This window comes from Gossypium hirsutum, chromosome D12, assembly GCF_007990345.1.
Source record: "Gossypium hirsutum isolate 1008001.06 chromosome D12, Gossypium_hirsutum_v2.1, whole genome shotgun sequence".
Taxonomy (NCBI): Eukaryota; Viridiplantae; Streptophyta; class Magnoliopsida; order Malvales; family Malvaceae; genus Gossypium; species Gossypium hirsutum.
Window position 1 is genome coordinate 60,796,478 of NC_053448.1, and position 17,600 is coordinate 60,814,077.

At 32.7% G+C, this 17,600-nt stretch overlaps 2 protein-coding genes across 4 annotated transcripts; both read left to right on the plus strand.

The window, feature by feature from the left end:
• Window positions 1-275: 275 nt before the first annotated feature.
• On the plus strand, window positions 276-5,366 carry LOC107947253 (spermine synthase). Of its 3 annotated transcripts, none has more exons than XM_016881839.2 (11): window positions 276-585; window positions 1,806-2,026; window positions 2,120-2,164; window positions 2,389-2,465; window positions 2,620-2,742; window positions 3,136-3,240; window positions 3,341-3,413; window positions 3,514-3,585; window positions 3,828-4,023; window positions 4,198-4,327; window positions 4,928-5,366. In XM_016881839.2, exons 2-11 carry the CDS (start codon window positions 1,837-1,839, stop codon window positions 4,985-4,987), a joined length of 1,071 nt encoding a protein of 356 aa, XP_016737328.2. In that variant the 5' UTR covers window positions 276-585; window positions 1,806-1,836; the 3' UTR covers window positions 4,988-5,366. The 3 variants fall into 3 exon arrangements, with proteins under 3 accessions (XP_016737328.2, XP_016737329.2, XP_016737330.2); XM_016881840.2 differs by lacking the exon at window positions 276-585 and adding an exon at window positions 1,031-1,254; XM_016881841.2 differs by lacking the exon at window positions 276-585 and adding an exon at window positions 1,272-1,495.
• A 1,469-nt stretch (window positions 5,367-6,835) lies between these two features.
• LOC107947254 (probable protein phosphatase 2C 76) lies at window positions 6,836-11,383 on the plus strand. The gene is made up of 9 exons (XM_016881843.2): window positions 6,836-7,298; window positions 7,830-8,145; window positions 8,386-8,513; window positions 9,160-9,258; window positions 9,479-9,637; window positions 10,102-10,188; window positions 10,321-10,412; window positions 10,544-10,618; window positions 10,975-11,383. Exons 2-9 carry the CDS (start codon window positions 7,883-7,885, stop codon window positions 11,134-11,136), a joined length of 1,065 nt encoding a protein of 354 aa, XP_016737332.1. The 5' UTR covers window positions 6,836-7,298; window positions 7,830-7,882; the 3' UTR covers window positions 11,137-11,383.
• Window positions 11,384-17,600: the final 6,217 nt, after the last annotated feature.

Here is a 17,600-nt window from a genome sequence, read left to right on the forward strand (position 1 = left end):
CCTCAGGGACACGTTTTGTTGACACGTCCCTTGACATCGCGTTGACGTGGACGCGTTTTCGAAAAAAATGACCAATTCTAATAAATAATAAAATACTGAGCTCATTTCGATAAATTAAAAAAAAAGGTTTTAATGGTATTTTGTCCCGTAGCTGCATCAATAATTAGATTAAAAACATTCAAATTTAATAAAATAAAAAAAAAACTGTATCAAAATTACTTCCTCGTATTTCGGGCCGTCTTATAAAAACAAAACCCCCATTTCATTTTTGTTTTGGATCACATTCAAGTAATAATAATTTTTAATTATTCGAACCAAATAATAATAAATTTCCATTAACTTTGCGTGTCAGTGTCTATATAAACGGGGTCGGATCCTCCAATTTCCTTCAAAAACAAGCAACGCCTGAAAATCAAATAAGCACTGAAAAACAAGAACGAAACTGATTATTTATTTATTTATTGAAGAAACATTTTTTTCCCTTTCTTTACCGTACTCCGTAACCCTTCCCGCTCGCTATTTGGACTCTCCCGATTATTCAAGAGTTACATTATTTTTTTCAACTCTCACTGTCATTAAGACCAGGCAAGATTTTCTTCTTTATTTAATACACACACACATATATATATATATTTCGATTTTTTTGAATTTATTTCATCATTTTGCTTGTTTAATATGTTCATTGCCGTTGTTTGATCTCCCAGATATGTGATTTTGCATTTTGCTGTAATTTAATACTTTTTTTTTGTTTATTTGTTTCATCGAGTTTGAAAAAGTGGAAGTTTTAAGAGATTCTTTTGTTTTGATTTCGTTTTGTTCTTCAAAACCCTACTTCTTTCCATTTTAAGAGAATCGGAGATTTTGCGTTAATTTTTATCTTTAATTTTTTTCTCATATATGTTTATTTTTGTAATATAAGCAAAAAAAAAAATAGAGCTTAACTTGGTTATAATTGCGTTAAATGATAGTTTATGGCTGCCTAACATCTATCTACCTAAAATTGATTTGAAATTGTCGTTTACATTACGTAACTTGATGGAAATTCGTTTTATTCCCCCCCCCCTTTTTTTGTTGTTGGTATATATTATCCACAGACCAACCGAGAACCATTAGGAAATTTTGACTTTGATCATTTCTAGAAGCAGCGTTTCTGTTTGTTCATATTCCTTTTTATTATTATTTAAATCAGTTTAGAGCTGGAAGAAATTAAATTAAAAGATAAAGAGAAAATCATATAACTTATAATCATAGCATGTAAGTTAAATCATTGTGATTTAATGTTGTTTTCTTTGTTCTTATATGATATCAGAATCTGCTTCCATTACTTTAGGTAATTAGGTTATAATTATCTAGTTTCCTTAATCACTTTCACGATCCAAAATCGATGCCTTTTAAATACATTTTTGCCTTAAAGGAACTCTCCAGCTTGCCATGATAGCTTTGAATTAAAAAAATAAAAGAGAAGGGTCTGGAATTCTGCTGCCAAATTTCTCGGGTTTAACACACTCTTTATTCTTTAATTTCTTTTTTCTCCCTTTGAGGCTTATTATTATTTTAACAATCGTGAGGAATGTGTGAAAGTAATGCTTGAAGAACAAGGAATCTGATGCTTTTTTTCCCAGGGAGCACTGTGAAAATAAATATTTTTAATTTCTGAAAGGAACATCTTTACTTTTCTATATCATCATGCTTATTTTGTTTCTGGATGATACTTCGATAAATGTTTTAATCTGCACGTGCCTGCATATGTTGGCTTCTTTTTTTAACCTGAAGAAGAAAGTTTAAGAATTTGTTTTGACATATAGAGGCTGGAGCCGAAGAAGAAAAAGATAATCTATGGGGGAAGACGCAGGAAAAGGTTTAGAATGCCCGAAGCTTATGGATGGGAAGGGGAATAGTGGTAATGGCTCAGAGAAGGTTATCCCTTCTTGTTGTTTGAAGGCCAGGGCTTCAGCCCCTGAGCTTGAGGCAAAATGCCATTCTACTGTTGTTTCTGGGTGGTTCTCGGAATCTCAGTCTTCCTCTGGTCATTTTCTTTGAATTATCTTTTTCCTGCTCCTTTTTTTTCACCAGTATTACTTGTTTTGATTTTTTTTAAAAATTTTTTCATCATTTGCAGATGATGCTGGTAAAATGGTCTACTTCAACAATCCTATGTGGCCTGGTGAGCTTTAACTTCCTCCTGTAATTTATACATGTTTGAAATTCTTTTAAGTATCTTTATTCTTTACCTTCTCACAGTGCTAGAGTCTGGCTTGCTCTTTCATAATTTTTAGTAGTAACTTATTCTATGAAATGAGAGTTTAGGAGCCTTGAACTGAACTAGTGAATGCTTCTTACACATTGCACCATATTCTTTATCAACAATGCTTAAATTTTTTTCTGTAGGAGAAGCGCATTCTCTGAAAGTTGAAAGCATTTTATTCAAGGAAAAATCAGACTATCAAGAGGTCCTTGTTTTTGAGGTTTGTCATTTTAACTTTGTGTTTTTTATTTCTAATGTTATCTACATCTAGTTCCTTTCTATCTACCATTTTTTCTTGCCCGACTTTGCCTGCTTCTTTTCTTGCATTTATTGTGTGTAGTCTTACTAATGAAAATACTTTTTTCTTTTTTCAGTCATCGACATATGGGAAAGTGCTTGTTCTTGATGGTATAGTTCAACTGACTGAGAAAGATGAATGTGCATATCAGGAGATGATTGCTCATCTTCCACTTTGTTCGATTCCATCTCCCAAAACTGTAATCTCATCTTATCTAAGCACAGTTTTTTTCCCCTTATATCCAGTCAATAATTTTCCTGCTATCTTGCTGGTACCATCATCTGTTGACGAACTTATCATACTTTCTTTCCTTCAATTTCTAAGTTGGCATTTGAATTTCTTTTTTCTAAGACTGCATAATCAATGGATCTTTATGAAGTTTTGTGCTAGAAAGTCTACTGAAATTGGTTAGTCTTTTCTGTCATCAAGCTCCTGAGATATATCCCCTAAGCTATTTGATTGATTTAAAGTCACGGCTGACCAGTCTTGAATTTTCTCTACCTCATCAAAATCTTTCCTATCTAATCTCAGTTCCATAAAGATTTTACTTAAGGTTGTTTCATGTTGATTTTTAACTAAATATGGGATGCAGGTTCTGGTTGTTGGAGGTGGTGATGGTGGAGTTCTTAGGGAGATTTCTCGACACAGCTCTGTGGAGCACATTGATATATGTGAAATAGATAAGATGGTTATAGATGTATGTTGTATTTTAGTATCTCTTCTTGTTTTCTTTTGCTTTTACTTTTTGTCTGAAAATGCTCATTTAATAGCCATATGTCACATTCTCTTTATTCTAGGTTTCCAAGAAGTTCTTTCCAGAATTAGCTGTTGGATTTGAGGACCCTCGCGTTGACCTTCATGTTGGTGATGGTATGTCAAAACAATTTTTTCCTGTGAATTTTCTGTTGAGTAGTTAAACATAATGCTACTTTTTCTCAAGCTGATTTTTACTTTTATATAATGTTAACAGCTATTGAGTTTCTTCGTCATGCTCCAAAAGGAAAGTATGATGCAATTATTGTTGATTCATCAGATCCTGTAGGTATGTTGCAATTTTTGGCCCGTTAAAAATTTATTTACTGCTTTAGAGGTGTGCCGATACCAACACACTTTCAACATAAAAAAAAAAAAAAGAGTTAGGAGGATGAAAGTAGTTTGATGGTTTCTTAAAGAATATGTTTGTGGTGGGTATGTTCCAACTTGCAACATAATTGCAGATAGATTTTTGTTTTTAAGATTCAATGTTATACAAGCTTTCACATGGTATTTTTGTTTGCAATTTAGGTCCTGCTCAAGAGCTTGTAGAGAAACCATTTTTTGAGACTTTAGCTCAAGCATTAAGGCCTGGTGGTGTCCTTTGTAACATGGCAGAGAGTATGTGGCTTCATACACATTTAATTGAAGATATGATTTCTATTTGCCGTGAGACATTCAAGGGGCCTGTTCATTATGCATGGGCAAGTGTTCCAACATATCCAAGGTATTTAATTAAGCTGTATTTTTCCCTTTGTTCTCTTTTAGATATTAATGATGCTTTTGTCAGTGGTAAATTTATATGTTATCATTTACCAATTGCAGAACCATCTTCAGAATCATCAAGTCTATCTTATTTCCGACTTCTGACTTGTGTTTTCAATTTTCTTTTTCAATGCAGTGGTGTGATTGGTTTTCTGTTATGTTCCACGGAGGGGACACCAGTTGATTTTTTGAATCCTATAAACCCTATTGAGAAGCTAGACGGTGCTTACCTTCATAAGAGAGAACTTAGATTTTACAACTCTGAGGTGAGAACTCGATACTTTTGCAATGAACATTAACTTCTTAAAGCTATATAATCTGTTTTCTGCAATGAAATGAACCTTAGAGAATCCGAGTAATGGGGCATTTTATTCATTTCTTGATGGCATAGCATCATGATCTGCTAGTCTCATCCCTTATATATACCGTAATCCCTTCTGCTATCTACTATGGAGCCCTAACTATCTCATTTCTGCTTGGTTTAAAGGGGGCCTTTTCATGGCATGTATAGTCTCTGTCATTTAGGCTCCCTTAGGCGGGAGGGAAAAGAGAGTTTTAATTTAATGATTAAGCTACATAACATGTGCTATTGTGTAGCTCGACCATTAAATAAACTTTCCCTTTACTCCCCTTTTCTTTTTCTTCCTATCAAGCAGAGCCCTCCCAGCCACGATTTGAGATCTCAATATTTTCAGTCCCTTGGAATTAGCAATATATTAGAAAATTAGTAAAGATCATTGGTAATTTGTGAACACATGAATGGTTATGCTCTTATGGGCAGCCAGTGAACACAAGATGCACATTACTATTGCCGTAGGGTTATGAATTCTCCTGGTTGAAATAAAATATCTGTGTTCTATTGACAGATGCATAGGGCTGCTTTTGCATTGCCTTCGTTCCTGAAGAGGGAGGTGAGGCTACTATGAGACTCCGCAGCCCCGGAACAAGAAAACTGTCTCCTAAAGCAAATTTGTAGAACTTGCAATTGTTTACTTTTTATCGTAAGCTTATAAATACTTGTATTCGAGACATAGGCAGTAAATAAATGTGTTCAACATGCAGGTGAAATTGGAACCATTTTAGTATGTATTTACAGTTCTAATTTCAGGGAATACGTAGTATAGGACTTAGCCTTATGGGTTGTGTGACGCAGCAATGTGTTTGCTTGATGATAGGTGCTTCAAATGTCTTTCAAGTCAGTGTTCTGAACTTGACAACATTGAAACACCTGAAAGAAGAAAAAGATGGGAAAAATAAGGTACCATATGTTTCTTATTCATAATAATTATTGCAGTTTGTGTGTTATAATTTTGGTCGGTGTATGTTTATGCATTTGTAACGAGATGTCAAACCAGTTCCCCTTTCACATCCGCAGCACTAGCATAGTTGCGATGCTCCTTGAATTCTATGTGCAATGTTTCTGGCTATCGGGGTTGCTTTGTTTCAAGCTCTTCAAACAAAGAGTTTCATCTTTGATATAATCTTCGTCTTCCAAAATAGCTCTCCAGGTTGTCCTCACAATACTACGGGGCCAAAGGCATTTTCAACGATTTTTCTTATCACTGCCATATCCCTTGCATCACCGATCAAATCCCATATTTTTAAGGCAAAGAAGCCGTTATCATCTTTAGTTTTCTTGTGAATATTATAAGTCATTATATAAGTAACATTGGTTAAGAACGAACAAACACACTTTGATTCTCATTAACACCGACGATACAACCTTCAGGCGATTAATCAATACTTTAAAGATGAGTTTATGGATGACGTTACATTAACTGATCGATTTCAACTCACCTCTGTGTTTTAGGTTTGAAACATTTTGGATAAAGATAATATAGCTATAATTGCAAATAATTAAGGACTCTACTTGTTTAGAACCCCCGAACAGAATTGGATAATCTCATTTTTAATTATCTATCAGTATTATTGAGAAAAAGAGTAGAAAATGATAAAATGAGTTATTTTTGTGAACAACTTAATATACTATCTCTTTTTTAACCTTTTGAGTGAAATGTGGCAAAAGGAAAGAAAACTTCATGGGCTAACCTTATTGTTTTCATTTCGTAGGAACTACGAGATCACTCCAAGGACGCCTTTGGTATCTAGGGGTCGTAGACCGACCATAGAACCTTGTTCATGGAATGCATTAATTGTCGACTCTTAAGTTCGACAGTAAGGGTCGGAGAAGGATAATCACTCATTCTTAAAATCGATATTCTTAAGACCAAACAGTCGAAGGGGAGAAAGCTCTCTGTTGTTCCTGGTTCTCCCATAACTGGAACCACAAGATTTTTTAGTTAGAATGGAATTTCAACTCAAAATTTTTCCATTCCTGATTCTTCCATAACTAGAACCACAAGATTTTTTAGTTAGAATGGAATACCAACTCAAAATTTTTTGAGATTTTAGGAAGAGTTACTCTTTGGAAAGAACAATAAAATTTATATTTGAGTCATTAATGTAAAATTTTTAATTATTTTTATTTTATTTATTTTAATATTATCCTTTACGTAGTTTATCTTTAAAATTTTAAGAGTTACATTTTATGCAGTTCAATTATAATTCAAACTTAATTTTAAAAAATACATTAAACCAGTTTTAAAATTTAAATTCAATAGTTATTTTTAACACTTAATTTTGAAATTTATATTGAGAATTTCTTTTTTGGATGTTGCAATCATTTAGAAACTAGAATGTAAATTCTAAGCACGAGTACAGAAGATCATTCCTCTCACCGCAAAAAGCAAAGACAGCATGAAGAGTGCCACGTTGCTATTTTCTCTTCGGTGCCAGCCTACAGTATTTGCCACCTCTCTCTCTCTCTCTCTGTCTCTCACACACACACTATCACTTTCCACTCGTCTCTCTCTCTCTCTCTCTCTATCCATCTGCTAATTTTCTTCACATCGCTTTCCTTTTTTTCCTCCACTTTCTCTCTCTAGGGTTTCCGATTCTCCTCGCATTTTTTTTTCTTTTTTCACTTTGAGAGATAGAGAGAGAGAGTGAAAACCGCTTCGCAACGCGGTCGACTCCTAGTAGGCGCCTCCACTTCAGATTCAGATCCTCCACGTGTTCCAACCTGGACCCGATCTGATCCATCTTTTTTTTTTAAATCCAAAATTCTCGAGAGAGATCCCGTTTTTGTTCCTTTCGTTTAAATTTGATCGAAAATGGTGCGGTTTTTGATCATTTTATCAGCTCAGGAAATGAATCAAATACTCTGAAAAAGCAAATGTGAGATTTTAATTCCTCTCTGGACTTTTTTTTCCCTTTTGTTATTAGGCTCTGGTTTATACTTACTTTTGTAGTTGGAAATCTCAGCTTAATATTGCTAGTTTTAGCTTCTTATGGAGATTAAAAGTTGTTGATAAAAAAGCATGTACTGCGAGCATATTCAAATTGAATGTTTAATGATTCGATTTTGTTGGAAGCTTTCTAGACTATGTGAATTACTGCAGTTACTTGGGTTATATTTAGGTTGAAATGTGCCTATAGTCCCTGTACTTTTAAAAATTAGGAATTTAGTCCCTGTACTTGCATTTCCAGGAATTTAGCCCCTCTACTTTCTAAATTTCAAAATTCAGATTCAACTGTTAATACTGTTGAATTTTTTTTGTTAAATTCTGGTTAAATATGATATACTTTTTTAATTACATAGCTACCAAGTGAGTAGTTTTTTTTTGTTGTTTTTAAATTCAAAATGTAATAGCATCAGTTAAAAACGCTTGTCATTTTTATTTATTTATTTATTTTTTTGGTATGCAGCATTGTTGGTGGCTTTTGAAGACCTGGCTCTAAGAAGCCATAAGTAGACATAGATGGTATGCAACAGTTGCTTAAAGAGTGTAATTGTTCAAACTGGGCAGATAGGAACAATATTAACCCGGAAAAGGGTGCATTTACAAAGTACTGTAAGGACTTTATATGCCGGTGGTGCTGGATTAACTTTTTTGTGGAATCGTGAATTTCAAACAAGTGCTAAGATGATGGTGGATTCGGGCGCAGCAGCAAGCCAGGGTCCCGTAGTCCATAAATTCCCAGAGAAAGATGATGCTGGATATGTTAGTGGAGGGTGGAAAAGGTAAATATTAAGCTTTCCACCTGTAATAATTAGTTGTTTTATCATACAGATTGAGCTATAAGTATAGCCAGTTTCATGAATGCCATGATTTGTTTAGAATCAAACATGTGTATTGTTGGTTCTGAACTTTTAGTATGATTTGTTTCTGGATGAATGTTGCTAGGATGTACTTGTATGCCGGTGAATTTTGCAAATGCTGATAGGGTAAATTCATATTATGTTTCTTATTTGATCTGGCAGTGAGGATGGAAGATTAAGCTGCGGTTATTCAAGTTTCAGGGGAAAGAGAGCAACCATGGAAGATTGCTATGATATTAAAACTTCCAAGATTAATGGGCAGACAGTCTGCTTGTTTGGAATCTTTGATGGTTAGTTTCTCTCTTATCATCGCTTTCCTTGTAGATTGGTGTGAAATAGGAAAACACTACAATTTGCTGTAACATATTATTAAAAAGCACATGGAAGGCCCCATCTAATATGATTATTGGAGAAGTACTTAGTCTACAATGTGAGGCTAATTCCCATGATCTGTATTTCCACAACCACAATACTTATAATGCAAAGAAATGCTAAAACATACAAGTTTTTTCATGGTATGTTATGTTTGTGGTTTAAATATGTGTTCAGATCATCTGAAAGCATATAATAACCTTGGAGTAGTGTATTGGGACATGCTTACAACTAATTAGTGGCTATGGCACAATCGTCCAAAGTTTCCTAGGTCGAAGACAGTTTAATTTCTAAATTATGTCTGTCTAAGCTTTCTTGTGGTTTCATTTAAATCAGAGTATTAACTGATATGTGATTATGACAATCAATCTGTCTTATTTTCATTTTACATCTCAAAAGTGACTTTGTTTGGAAGATTTGAGTTTTGGCCTATTTATACAATAAGTTATCCTGGCCATGCATTTTTCGGTGATAGGAACATTTCCTGAGAGTAAGATGCCTTTCATATCTGAGAATGACAGCTTTTGTTGACCTGCGTTTTAACCATATCATGTGTAATTGCAGGGCATGGTGGTTCTCGTGCTGCTGAGTATTTGAAGCAACACCTTTTTGAGAAACTAATGAAGCATCCGCAGTTCATGACCGACACCAAACTTGCCATAAGTGTGTTCAAGATCTCTGATATGCTGTGTTTATGGAGAATATAAATTGTTGCATGTCCTTTGTTGTCAATTTTATAGATGATCCATGCATTTACAAGTACCTGTATCTCTGTTTTGTTCTGAGTCTGTAGCTTGCATTCAGATGAGCTTGTGTCCTCATATTACCAATCTATTTGAAAATTCTCTGTAATTTATACTGGCTTCATTGGATATACCTGCAGGTGAAACATATCAGCAGACTGATGCAGATTTCTTGGATTCTGAAAGAGATACTTACCGGGACGATGGTTCCACTGCTTCAACTGCAGTGTTGGTTGGTAACCATCTATATGTTGCCAATGTTGGAGACTCGAGGACTATAATATCCAAGGCTGGAAAAGGTATTCTATGCATTTTTAATTGCTTAGTAATATGTTAGTTTCAAGCGCATCAGTACATGCGATAATATATTTTTTCTTTAAATACTTCTACTTGATGGTTCCTTGAAATTGCTTGCTGTGTACTGTTCAGTAAAGTGAAGATGGCCGGGCACCATTTTCTGAAAGCATGAGTTTTTCTTTATACTGTCCTCTGTTTATTTATAATGAACGGTCATGTCGCATTATTTTTATATCTAGACTTTGTGGGTTATCTACTTAGTTTCTTTTCCTTGTGATAACCGTTAATAATTATGAATTATATATAAAAAATATGAAATGTATGTTACATTTTTGAGTGCTTTGTATATCCTATACAGGAAACTTATGGCTCTATTAGAGTAACTGCAGTTGACATGAAAATAAATGTTGTGAATTCTTAATTTGTAAATTGGGATTCCTAAAAGAAGTTTCTTTTCCTTTTAAAGCAATTCCACTATCTGAAGACCATAAACCAAATAGAAGCGATGAACGGAAGAGAATCGAAAGTGCTGGAGGGGTGGTTATGTGGGCAGGTAAAACTGTTTAAAAAATCCAATTTCCTTATTGAAGTGAAGACAAATATTTTCCTTTATATATCTGGTGATTAAATTGGTAGTGTTGGCTCCTGAAGTTTATCACGAATTTCTTGTTGATCATGTTATCAGGAACTTGGAGGGTAGGAGGTGTGTTAGCTATGTCTCGAGCTTTTGGTAATCGCATGTTGAAACAATTTGTTGTTGCAGAACCAGAGATTCAGGTGATCCTAAACAGTATATGCTAACAGCTAGTAATCTTTAATCATCGTTACATAGCAAATTGATTTAGAAGGTAGTAAGTAGGTTACATAAAAATTGTATTAATGAAATTTGTACTCTTGTTGCTTCTCAGGACAGAGAGATAAATGAAGAGTTTGAGTTTCTTGTGCTTGCTAGTGATGGATTATGGGATGTAGTGCCTAATGAGGTAAAACTTTTCTCTAACATGTGCCTTCCCATGTGCACAGTTGCACTTAATTGTCCATCCATGTATCACACATGCACCTGGTATTGTTTTTGGGAATGGTCTAAGAATACAGTAGGTAAAGTACGATAGAGGCCTTTGTACTAGGAGTCAGATTGCATTTTATCCCCCTTTACTCAAAAAATGAGCAAATTAGCCCCTCTACATTAGACCAAAGAGCTAGCTGGTTCTTTGGTTAAAAATTTCATCTATTTTTACTTTTAAAAACTGGTCTGTGTATGTCAAAATGAGTTACACAATGGATGATCGGAGTTTATTTCTGCATGTTTGGCTGTTATAAGTTAAAATTGTATTTACAGGATGCTGTTTCCCTTGCCCGAGTAGAAGAAGAACCGGAGACAGCTGCTAGAAAGTTGACAGAAACTGCGTTTACTCGAGGGAGTGCCGACAATATAACATGCATTGTAGTAAGATTCCACCATGGCAAGGCAGATCCACTTAATTCCGATTCCCAAGCGTGATTTAAAATTGCATTTGCCTGTTCAGATTTATATACAATTTCAGTTTTTGAGTTTGAAATCTGCATTTTGTCTTGCGGTCAATGTGGATATATCAAGGTGACAATTTGCTTATTCATTGTTTTCTTTTCTTTTTCTTTTTTCATTCCCTAATGTTCGAAATTGAAATACATGGACCAAATGCTCTGTTTGTCCAAATCTGCACCTTTTTCGTTTGTTTATTTGAGATCTGGTAGTAATTTCTAGTTCATCTATCAACTCTTCATTTGGTAGTCATAGGCATTTGACAAGGTAAGCTCTCCATTTTTAGTGCGGATTCGGATATTTGAATTTTTTTTACTCTAAAAGAAATGATTTAATGGAATTTTGAAATTTAATATTTTTGTCCAAATTTTGGAGACAATAAATGAAACATTTGAATTACATAGAACTTTATTATATATTTTTAAAAGTTTGCAATATTTTATAATCTATAATCATACGTCTCCTTAACGCATTGACGAAGCACGATGCTATGAAGTTTTATAACTAGCAATTTACTATACGAAAACAAATAACAAGAAGTTCGTTTAATGCAAAAGGTTTATGTGAGGGCTTCTAAATTATTAGTATTATTAAATTATAAATAATAATATAAAAATAGACAAATAATATCCGAGATATTGAATTGATGTATTGGAATAATTTAATCAGTAATTGTTTAAATTCATTAATCATCTATAAACAGGAGCGTAAAAATGAAAAATTCTTTATTCTTTAACCTAAACTGATTAATGTTTACAGGTCATCAAACTGGTCTTAGCTCACGCCGGCAGGCTTCACAAGTCATCATGCTGTGTACAATAATCCATGAGGCAGTAAACCATGGAACAAATTCTTGTACAGCTCAAAGCTGTAAACATAATGGATTGGGTTGTATATCGTGGTTTATTTAATAATAATAAAACGTTCCAATTGGATCCCTTCTATTGGGCAGCTGGTGTTAACAGCAGTGTTGCACCACCTGGCAAAGCTGCCAATTGTTGTATGGAAAGGTGAAAACGGAGATCGAAGAAGCTCTTAATGCAGAGAGGTGCCTCTGCAAAAGAAAAAGGATGGAGATATCTTGAGTTGACATGGTATTTTGACATTAATTATATAAAATAAAAACATAAAAAAATTATTTTTATGGTTTTATAAATAAAATATTTTGTTTAGAGTTGAATTGTATATTTTTAGAAAATTCATGTCATTTGTTAAACAGTAAGTGTTAATTATGTTAGAATTTTGACTTCATTTTATTTTCTCAACAGTATAAGAATTTTTTTGGTCGAATAAAAACAATTTTAATAAAAGCTAAAATAGAGTCTGATACATAACTGTTCCCTATGCATCATTTTGGAGAAAACAATTTAAGCAATCAAGTGGATTAAAGCAAATACAAAACAAGTCATTGAAAGAAATAAAATTTGAAGGAGAAGAAGGTTGAAAAGTAGTCCCCAAGCGAGCAAGTGCATTCGCACATTTGTTTCTTTCTCGAAAAACATGCATCAATAAACTAAAGCTCATAAACTAGAGGAGTGTCTTACATTCATTAATTAAAGGAGATAACAAAATGTTATAATTAGAATCACAGTACTAGCATCAGCTTCTATTTCAATGTTGGAGATACTAAGCTCTCACAGCTAAGGTGAGGTCTTCTCACAATGCCCACAGTTCTGCTTCAACACTAGTTGCTCTAGGGATATAATGGTGCGATCCAATAACCTAATTTCTATAATCATCATGAATTATGGCCCTACACTCACCTTATCCGGATTTCTCAATGAAGAACCATCAATATTTAGTTTGAATCAACCTAGCGGAGGGGGGTTTCAAGAGACAGAAACGGAATTCCGGAGACCCCTCAACTTCACCGAGGGAGAAAGAGCGACAAATTAACTAGCGCTAACAATGATACTCTGTACAAACCTCTCCAAAGGTCTTAGTTGGTTCCAAGGGGTCAATGGTGGGCTTAAAGTCCAACATTGTGTAAACCCATGTACGGTTCATATTGTGAAATTCTTAGTACCATAATGAAATTCTCACATTGACTTTTGTAAAATAGTCAAATTCTCCCTTTAGCTCTCTAAATGTTCGCATTTGATTAGCTTAAATGGCCATATGAATTTTCTTTTAAACAGAAATAACTAATGAGCTAAAATGATAAGTAAACAAGAAAAAATATTGAAAAAATAGTAAAAAGGGGTAAAGTAAAAATTTTCACTACAAAACAAAAGCCAAAACCGGCGTTAAACCTTTAATAAACTATTCATAACATTTATATAGTGTTGATACAATTAATTAATCCGAAGAGAAGTCCATACATTACATTGATCGGGACACAAATATGAGATTAAATAGATTATTTATCTATATTCGAATAATCTCATTATAGGTTATGATTATATTTGTTTATTTTGACATAATGCATGGAACTACTCATAGCCCTTTCCAACCCATAGATAGGAAGAAAATACACTTCAGAACACTCGAATTCATGTCTTCTTATATAAAATTATTTTAAAATAATATTAAATTATTATTGAAGCTAAATACATGACATATGGTGGATGTTGACATCAATGCATAAGACTGCCGACAATTGAAGGAAAGTCTTAAGACCAAATTTCTTTTCCTTATTAATTGGTGTTTCCTTGTTAAAAATCATACCAAGGGAAGTTTCATGGGTAAATTCCTTTTATAGCCCAAATTAATGGAATTTCCACCAACACAATATTCTTTTTTAGATCTTTTCATTTATGATTACTTTGAATAAATTAATCGAAATAATAAAAAAGAAATTGTATTTAAATATTGAGTTGACATTAATTTTGGATGAATCTATTCACATGCGTAGAGGCTGTCTGGTTTGAATTTATATAAATGTTAAAATATCCTTTTAAGTCTCTATATCTTTTGTATATTTAAAATTTAACTCCTCTCTTTTTATTTTACCGAATTTAATCCAATTACTTTTCAAATTTAAAAATGTAAGCTCAATTGTTAATATTGTTAGGGCTCGTTACAACGTTAATTTTAGTTACATGGCCACAAGATAGGTATTTTTAATTTCTAAATGTCCCACTAGTGAATTTGACAGATGAATTTTAGGTGGTGTTAACAATTGGACGTAAAAATGATATTTGATAAGTATATAGACTAAAATTTGTGAAATAATAGTAGAAAGACTAAATTCCAAAGTTACGAAGAGTACAGGAACTTATAGTAAATTTTAACCTTAAATGAAATAATTTTAAAAATATTTTTATTTATAATATATCAATATCAATATTAATATAATTTTATATTTTAAATATTGGTGAGTATTTGGTACACCGGCGGTATATTTGTTTTTATTCCATGAACAACTTTAAAAATTTGACAAACATACACTTTTTTTAATAATTTATTATATCCTTATAAAATACTTGTCAAATACTACTATTATGATACACTTAATGTGTATATATATATTCTAAGATATAATAACTCCGATTAAAATCAATTATTATAAACATTAAATTGAGTCCACGTATAATTTCATGCAATATTACTCAAATTTAAGAGATTAAGGCTTAGTTTGGATGAGCGGTGTGTTTACCTCCAATGAGCTTAAAAGTAGCGGTGGCGGTGAGATTGGATACTGTAGCAGTGAGATTAAAAATAACGGTGGAGTGTGTGTTTGGATTTAAACGCAGCTGTAACGGTAAGATGAGAATTGAAAATGACTATTAAGGACATTAAATTAAAATGATATGTAATAAAAAAATATAGATTATTTAACATTTACACGATTAGTAAATAACTAAAATTATTTCAAATAAATTTATGTCTAATAATAATTTAATTAAAAGATAATTAAAATTTGAGAAAGAAATCAAATTTTTATTATTTTATTTAATACTTCACAGCTAATTATATATTTAGCTATAATTGTTCAATTTAGTATTACTTTATTTATATAGTTAGATATTTTATTTTAGGTTTATATTTAACTACTTATAATTATTTACTTTTATATTATAAATTTTATTATGATTCCTTTGTTTTATAGAATTTATTAGGAAGGACAAAAAATGATAAAATGCTGCAAACGCAGCTTTAAAATTTCAATTGGGTAAAAATAGACTAGTGAGATTTTTAGGGTGTGGTGTGATTACACCTCTTTCACTGCAATGCAGGCTTCTCATTCAAAGGTAATATTGGGTTGTGATTGCACAATTTTCCATATAAAACTCACGCTGAACACGAATCCAAAGGAAGCCTAAGTATTGTCAACAATAGCGCAAGCAACCCTAGGAGTAGACCTGTCCATGGGATGGGCCGGGCCGGGAAAAATTTTTTTGGCCCGAATCTTAGGCCCGAGCCCGGCCCGGCCTGAAATGTGGGCCTGAAATTTTGCCCAGACCCTACTCGGGGATAAAATAATAAGCCCGAGCCCGGCCCGGCCCAATTTTTAATAAACACAAAAAAATATTTTAAAAATAAAAAATTAAAAAATATATTTTTAAAGTATTTTAAAAATAAAAAAATATATATTTATTATATTCGGGCCGGGCCTAGGCTAAAAAGTTGAGCCCGAGCCCGGCCTATTTTTTAAACGGGCCTCGTTTTTTTGTCCAAGCTAATATTTCGGGCCTATATTTTTACCCGAACCCTCCTATATTTCGGGCGGGCCGTCAGACCGGGCCGAGCCGGGCCGCTCGGCCCATGGACAGGTCTACCTAGGAGGTAAGGCCTCCCCTCTCTCAAATGGAAAGATTCTTCTAAATTTTATAAAATTTTCAAAAAATAATAATTTTATGTCAATTTAATGATAAAATTACATTTTAATCCTTAAAAATTTAAGATTCAATTTTATTTTATCCAAAAATAAAAAGAGTATAGTTTAATCTTTAACATTTTGTAAAATTTTACATTAATATAATAATAAATTTTCATTTTAGCTTTCTAAAAAAAATCATAATTCAAATTTGGTCACACTCAAAGAAATTTTCTGACTTCACTCTTCAACATAATTAAAATTTTATTAATGTGGTTAGTATATTATAATATCATTAGTTTTCTTTATCTATATTAATTAAATTACATTTAATTATTTATTAAAATTTTCATAAATGTTGTAACATTTCGTTAATAATATGGTTATGAAATTAAAATATAATAATATATAAGTTTAATTTTAAAAATATGATAATTAATATTAGATTGAATTTAAATAATTAAAAATTAAAAATTATTTTTAAAATATAAATATTATAATATTAGATTGTGAAAATTTTTATTTTTATATAGTTTTAAACGGGCAAAATACCAAAAAAAGTCCTATTTTTTTAAAATTTACCGAAATGGGCCCGGTATTTTATTATTTACCGGAATGGGCCATTTTCCCCGAAATCGCGTCCACGTCAGCGCGATGTCAGGGGACGTGTCAGTAAATCGCGTCCACGTCAGAGCGCTTTGCTTACGTGGACACAAATCGCGCCTATAAGGACGGGATTTGCTGACACATCGCGCTGATGTAGACGCGATTTCGGGGAAAATAACCCATTCCGGTAAATAATAAAATATTGGGCCCATTTCGGTAAATTTTTAAAAAATAGGGCTTTTTTTGATATTTTTCCCTAATATGTATTACTGTAATATGTAGGTCAAATTATGTATTTTAGTTAATATTCATAATATTGTAGCTCAAATTGTCAATCCGTCTATACTATTGTACTAATAATATATATTAATGTAATATTGAAGAGTTAATTGATTAAAAAAATAAATGCAACAAGTACAAAAAAGATTCAAAATTATTATCAACAAGATTTGAACTAAGGTACTAAGGAAAAGAACAAGCATTTTAACCAACTAAGCTAAACTAATTAATTGACATATTATAAAAATACTGTTATTCTCTTAATTATATTACTTACGTTCTAACGATTTATCGGACCTATTCCATACACGTGTCAAATCAGAAAAAATAATACAACAATTCTGTAAAAAAAAATCCGGTGTTTACTTCAAATAAATAAGGAAAATAATGATTTGAATGTTTCGAAATTTAATTTTAAACCGAAAAAAATCAAAATTTAGAGGTAAAAAAGGATCTTTTTCGACGAAAACTGCGGCAAAGTTATTCGAAATCAAAAAAATAAAAAAAGGATCTTTTTCGACGAAAACTACGGCAAATGTTTGTCAGCGCGTAGATCTCGAAAAATTATTTGAAATAAAAAAATCGTCTCAATCGGACAACCGAGCCAAAAGTTATAGCCTTTCAAAGTTTTTCAAGCTAAAAAACATAAACGGTCAATTTTTTGACCGGTGGGTACTGTTCACGTGCGGCGCAAATCGCGTCCACGTAAGCGCGATTTGTTGCCACGTAAGTAATCGCGCTGACGTGGACGCGATTTCGGGGAAAATGGCCCATTCCGGTAAATAATAAAATATCGGCC

What these genes read in the sequence shown, in the direction of transcription:
- LOC107947253 (XM_016881839.2), top strand. Translation starts at nt 1,837, where the DNA reads ATGGGGGAAGACGCAGGAAAAGGTTTAGAATGCCCGAAGCTTATGGAT. An exon ending in GGAATCTCAGTCTTCCTCTG is followed by an intron (nt 2,027 to 2,119) that starts GTCATTTTCTTT and finishes CATCATTTGCAG; the next exon opens with ATGATGCTGGTAAAATGGTC. An exon ending in CGATTCCATCTCCCAAAACT is followed by an intron (nt 2,743 to 3,135) that starts GTAATCTCATCT and finishes TATGGGATGCAG; the next exon opens with GTTCTGGTTGTTGGAGGTGG.
- LOC107947254 (XM_016881843.2), top strand. Translation starts at nt 7,883, where the DNA reads ATGGTATGCAACAGTTGCTTAAAGAGTGTAATTGTTCAAACTGGGCAG. An exon ending in AATATCCAAGGCTGGAAAAG is followed by an intron (nt 9,638 to 10,101) that starts GTATTCTATGCA and finishes TTCCTTTTAAAG; the next exon opens with CAATTCCACTATCTGAAGAC. An exon ending in TTGCAGAACCAGAGATTCAG is followed by an intron (nt 10,413 to 10,543) that starts GTGATCCTAAAC and finishes GTTGCTTCTCAG; the next exon opens with GACAGAGAGATAAATGAAGA.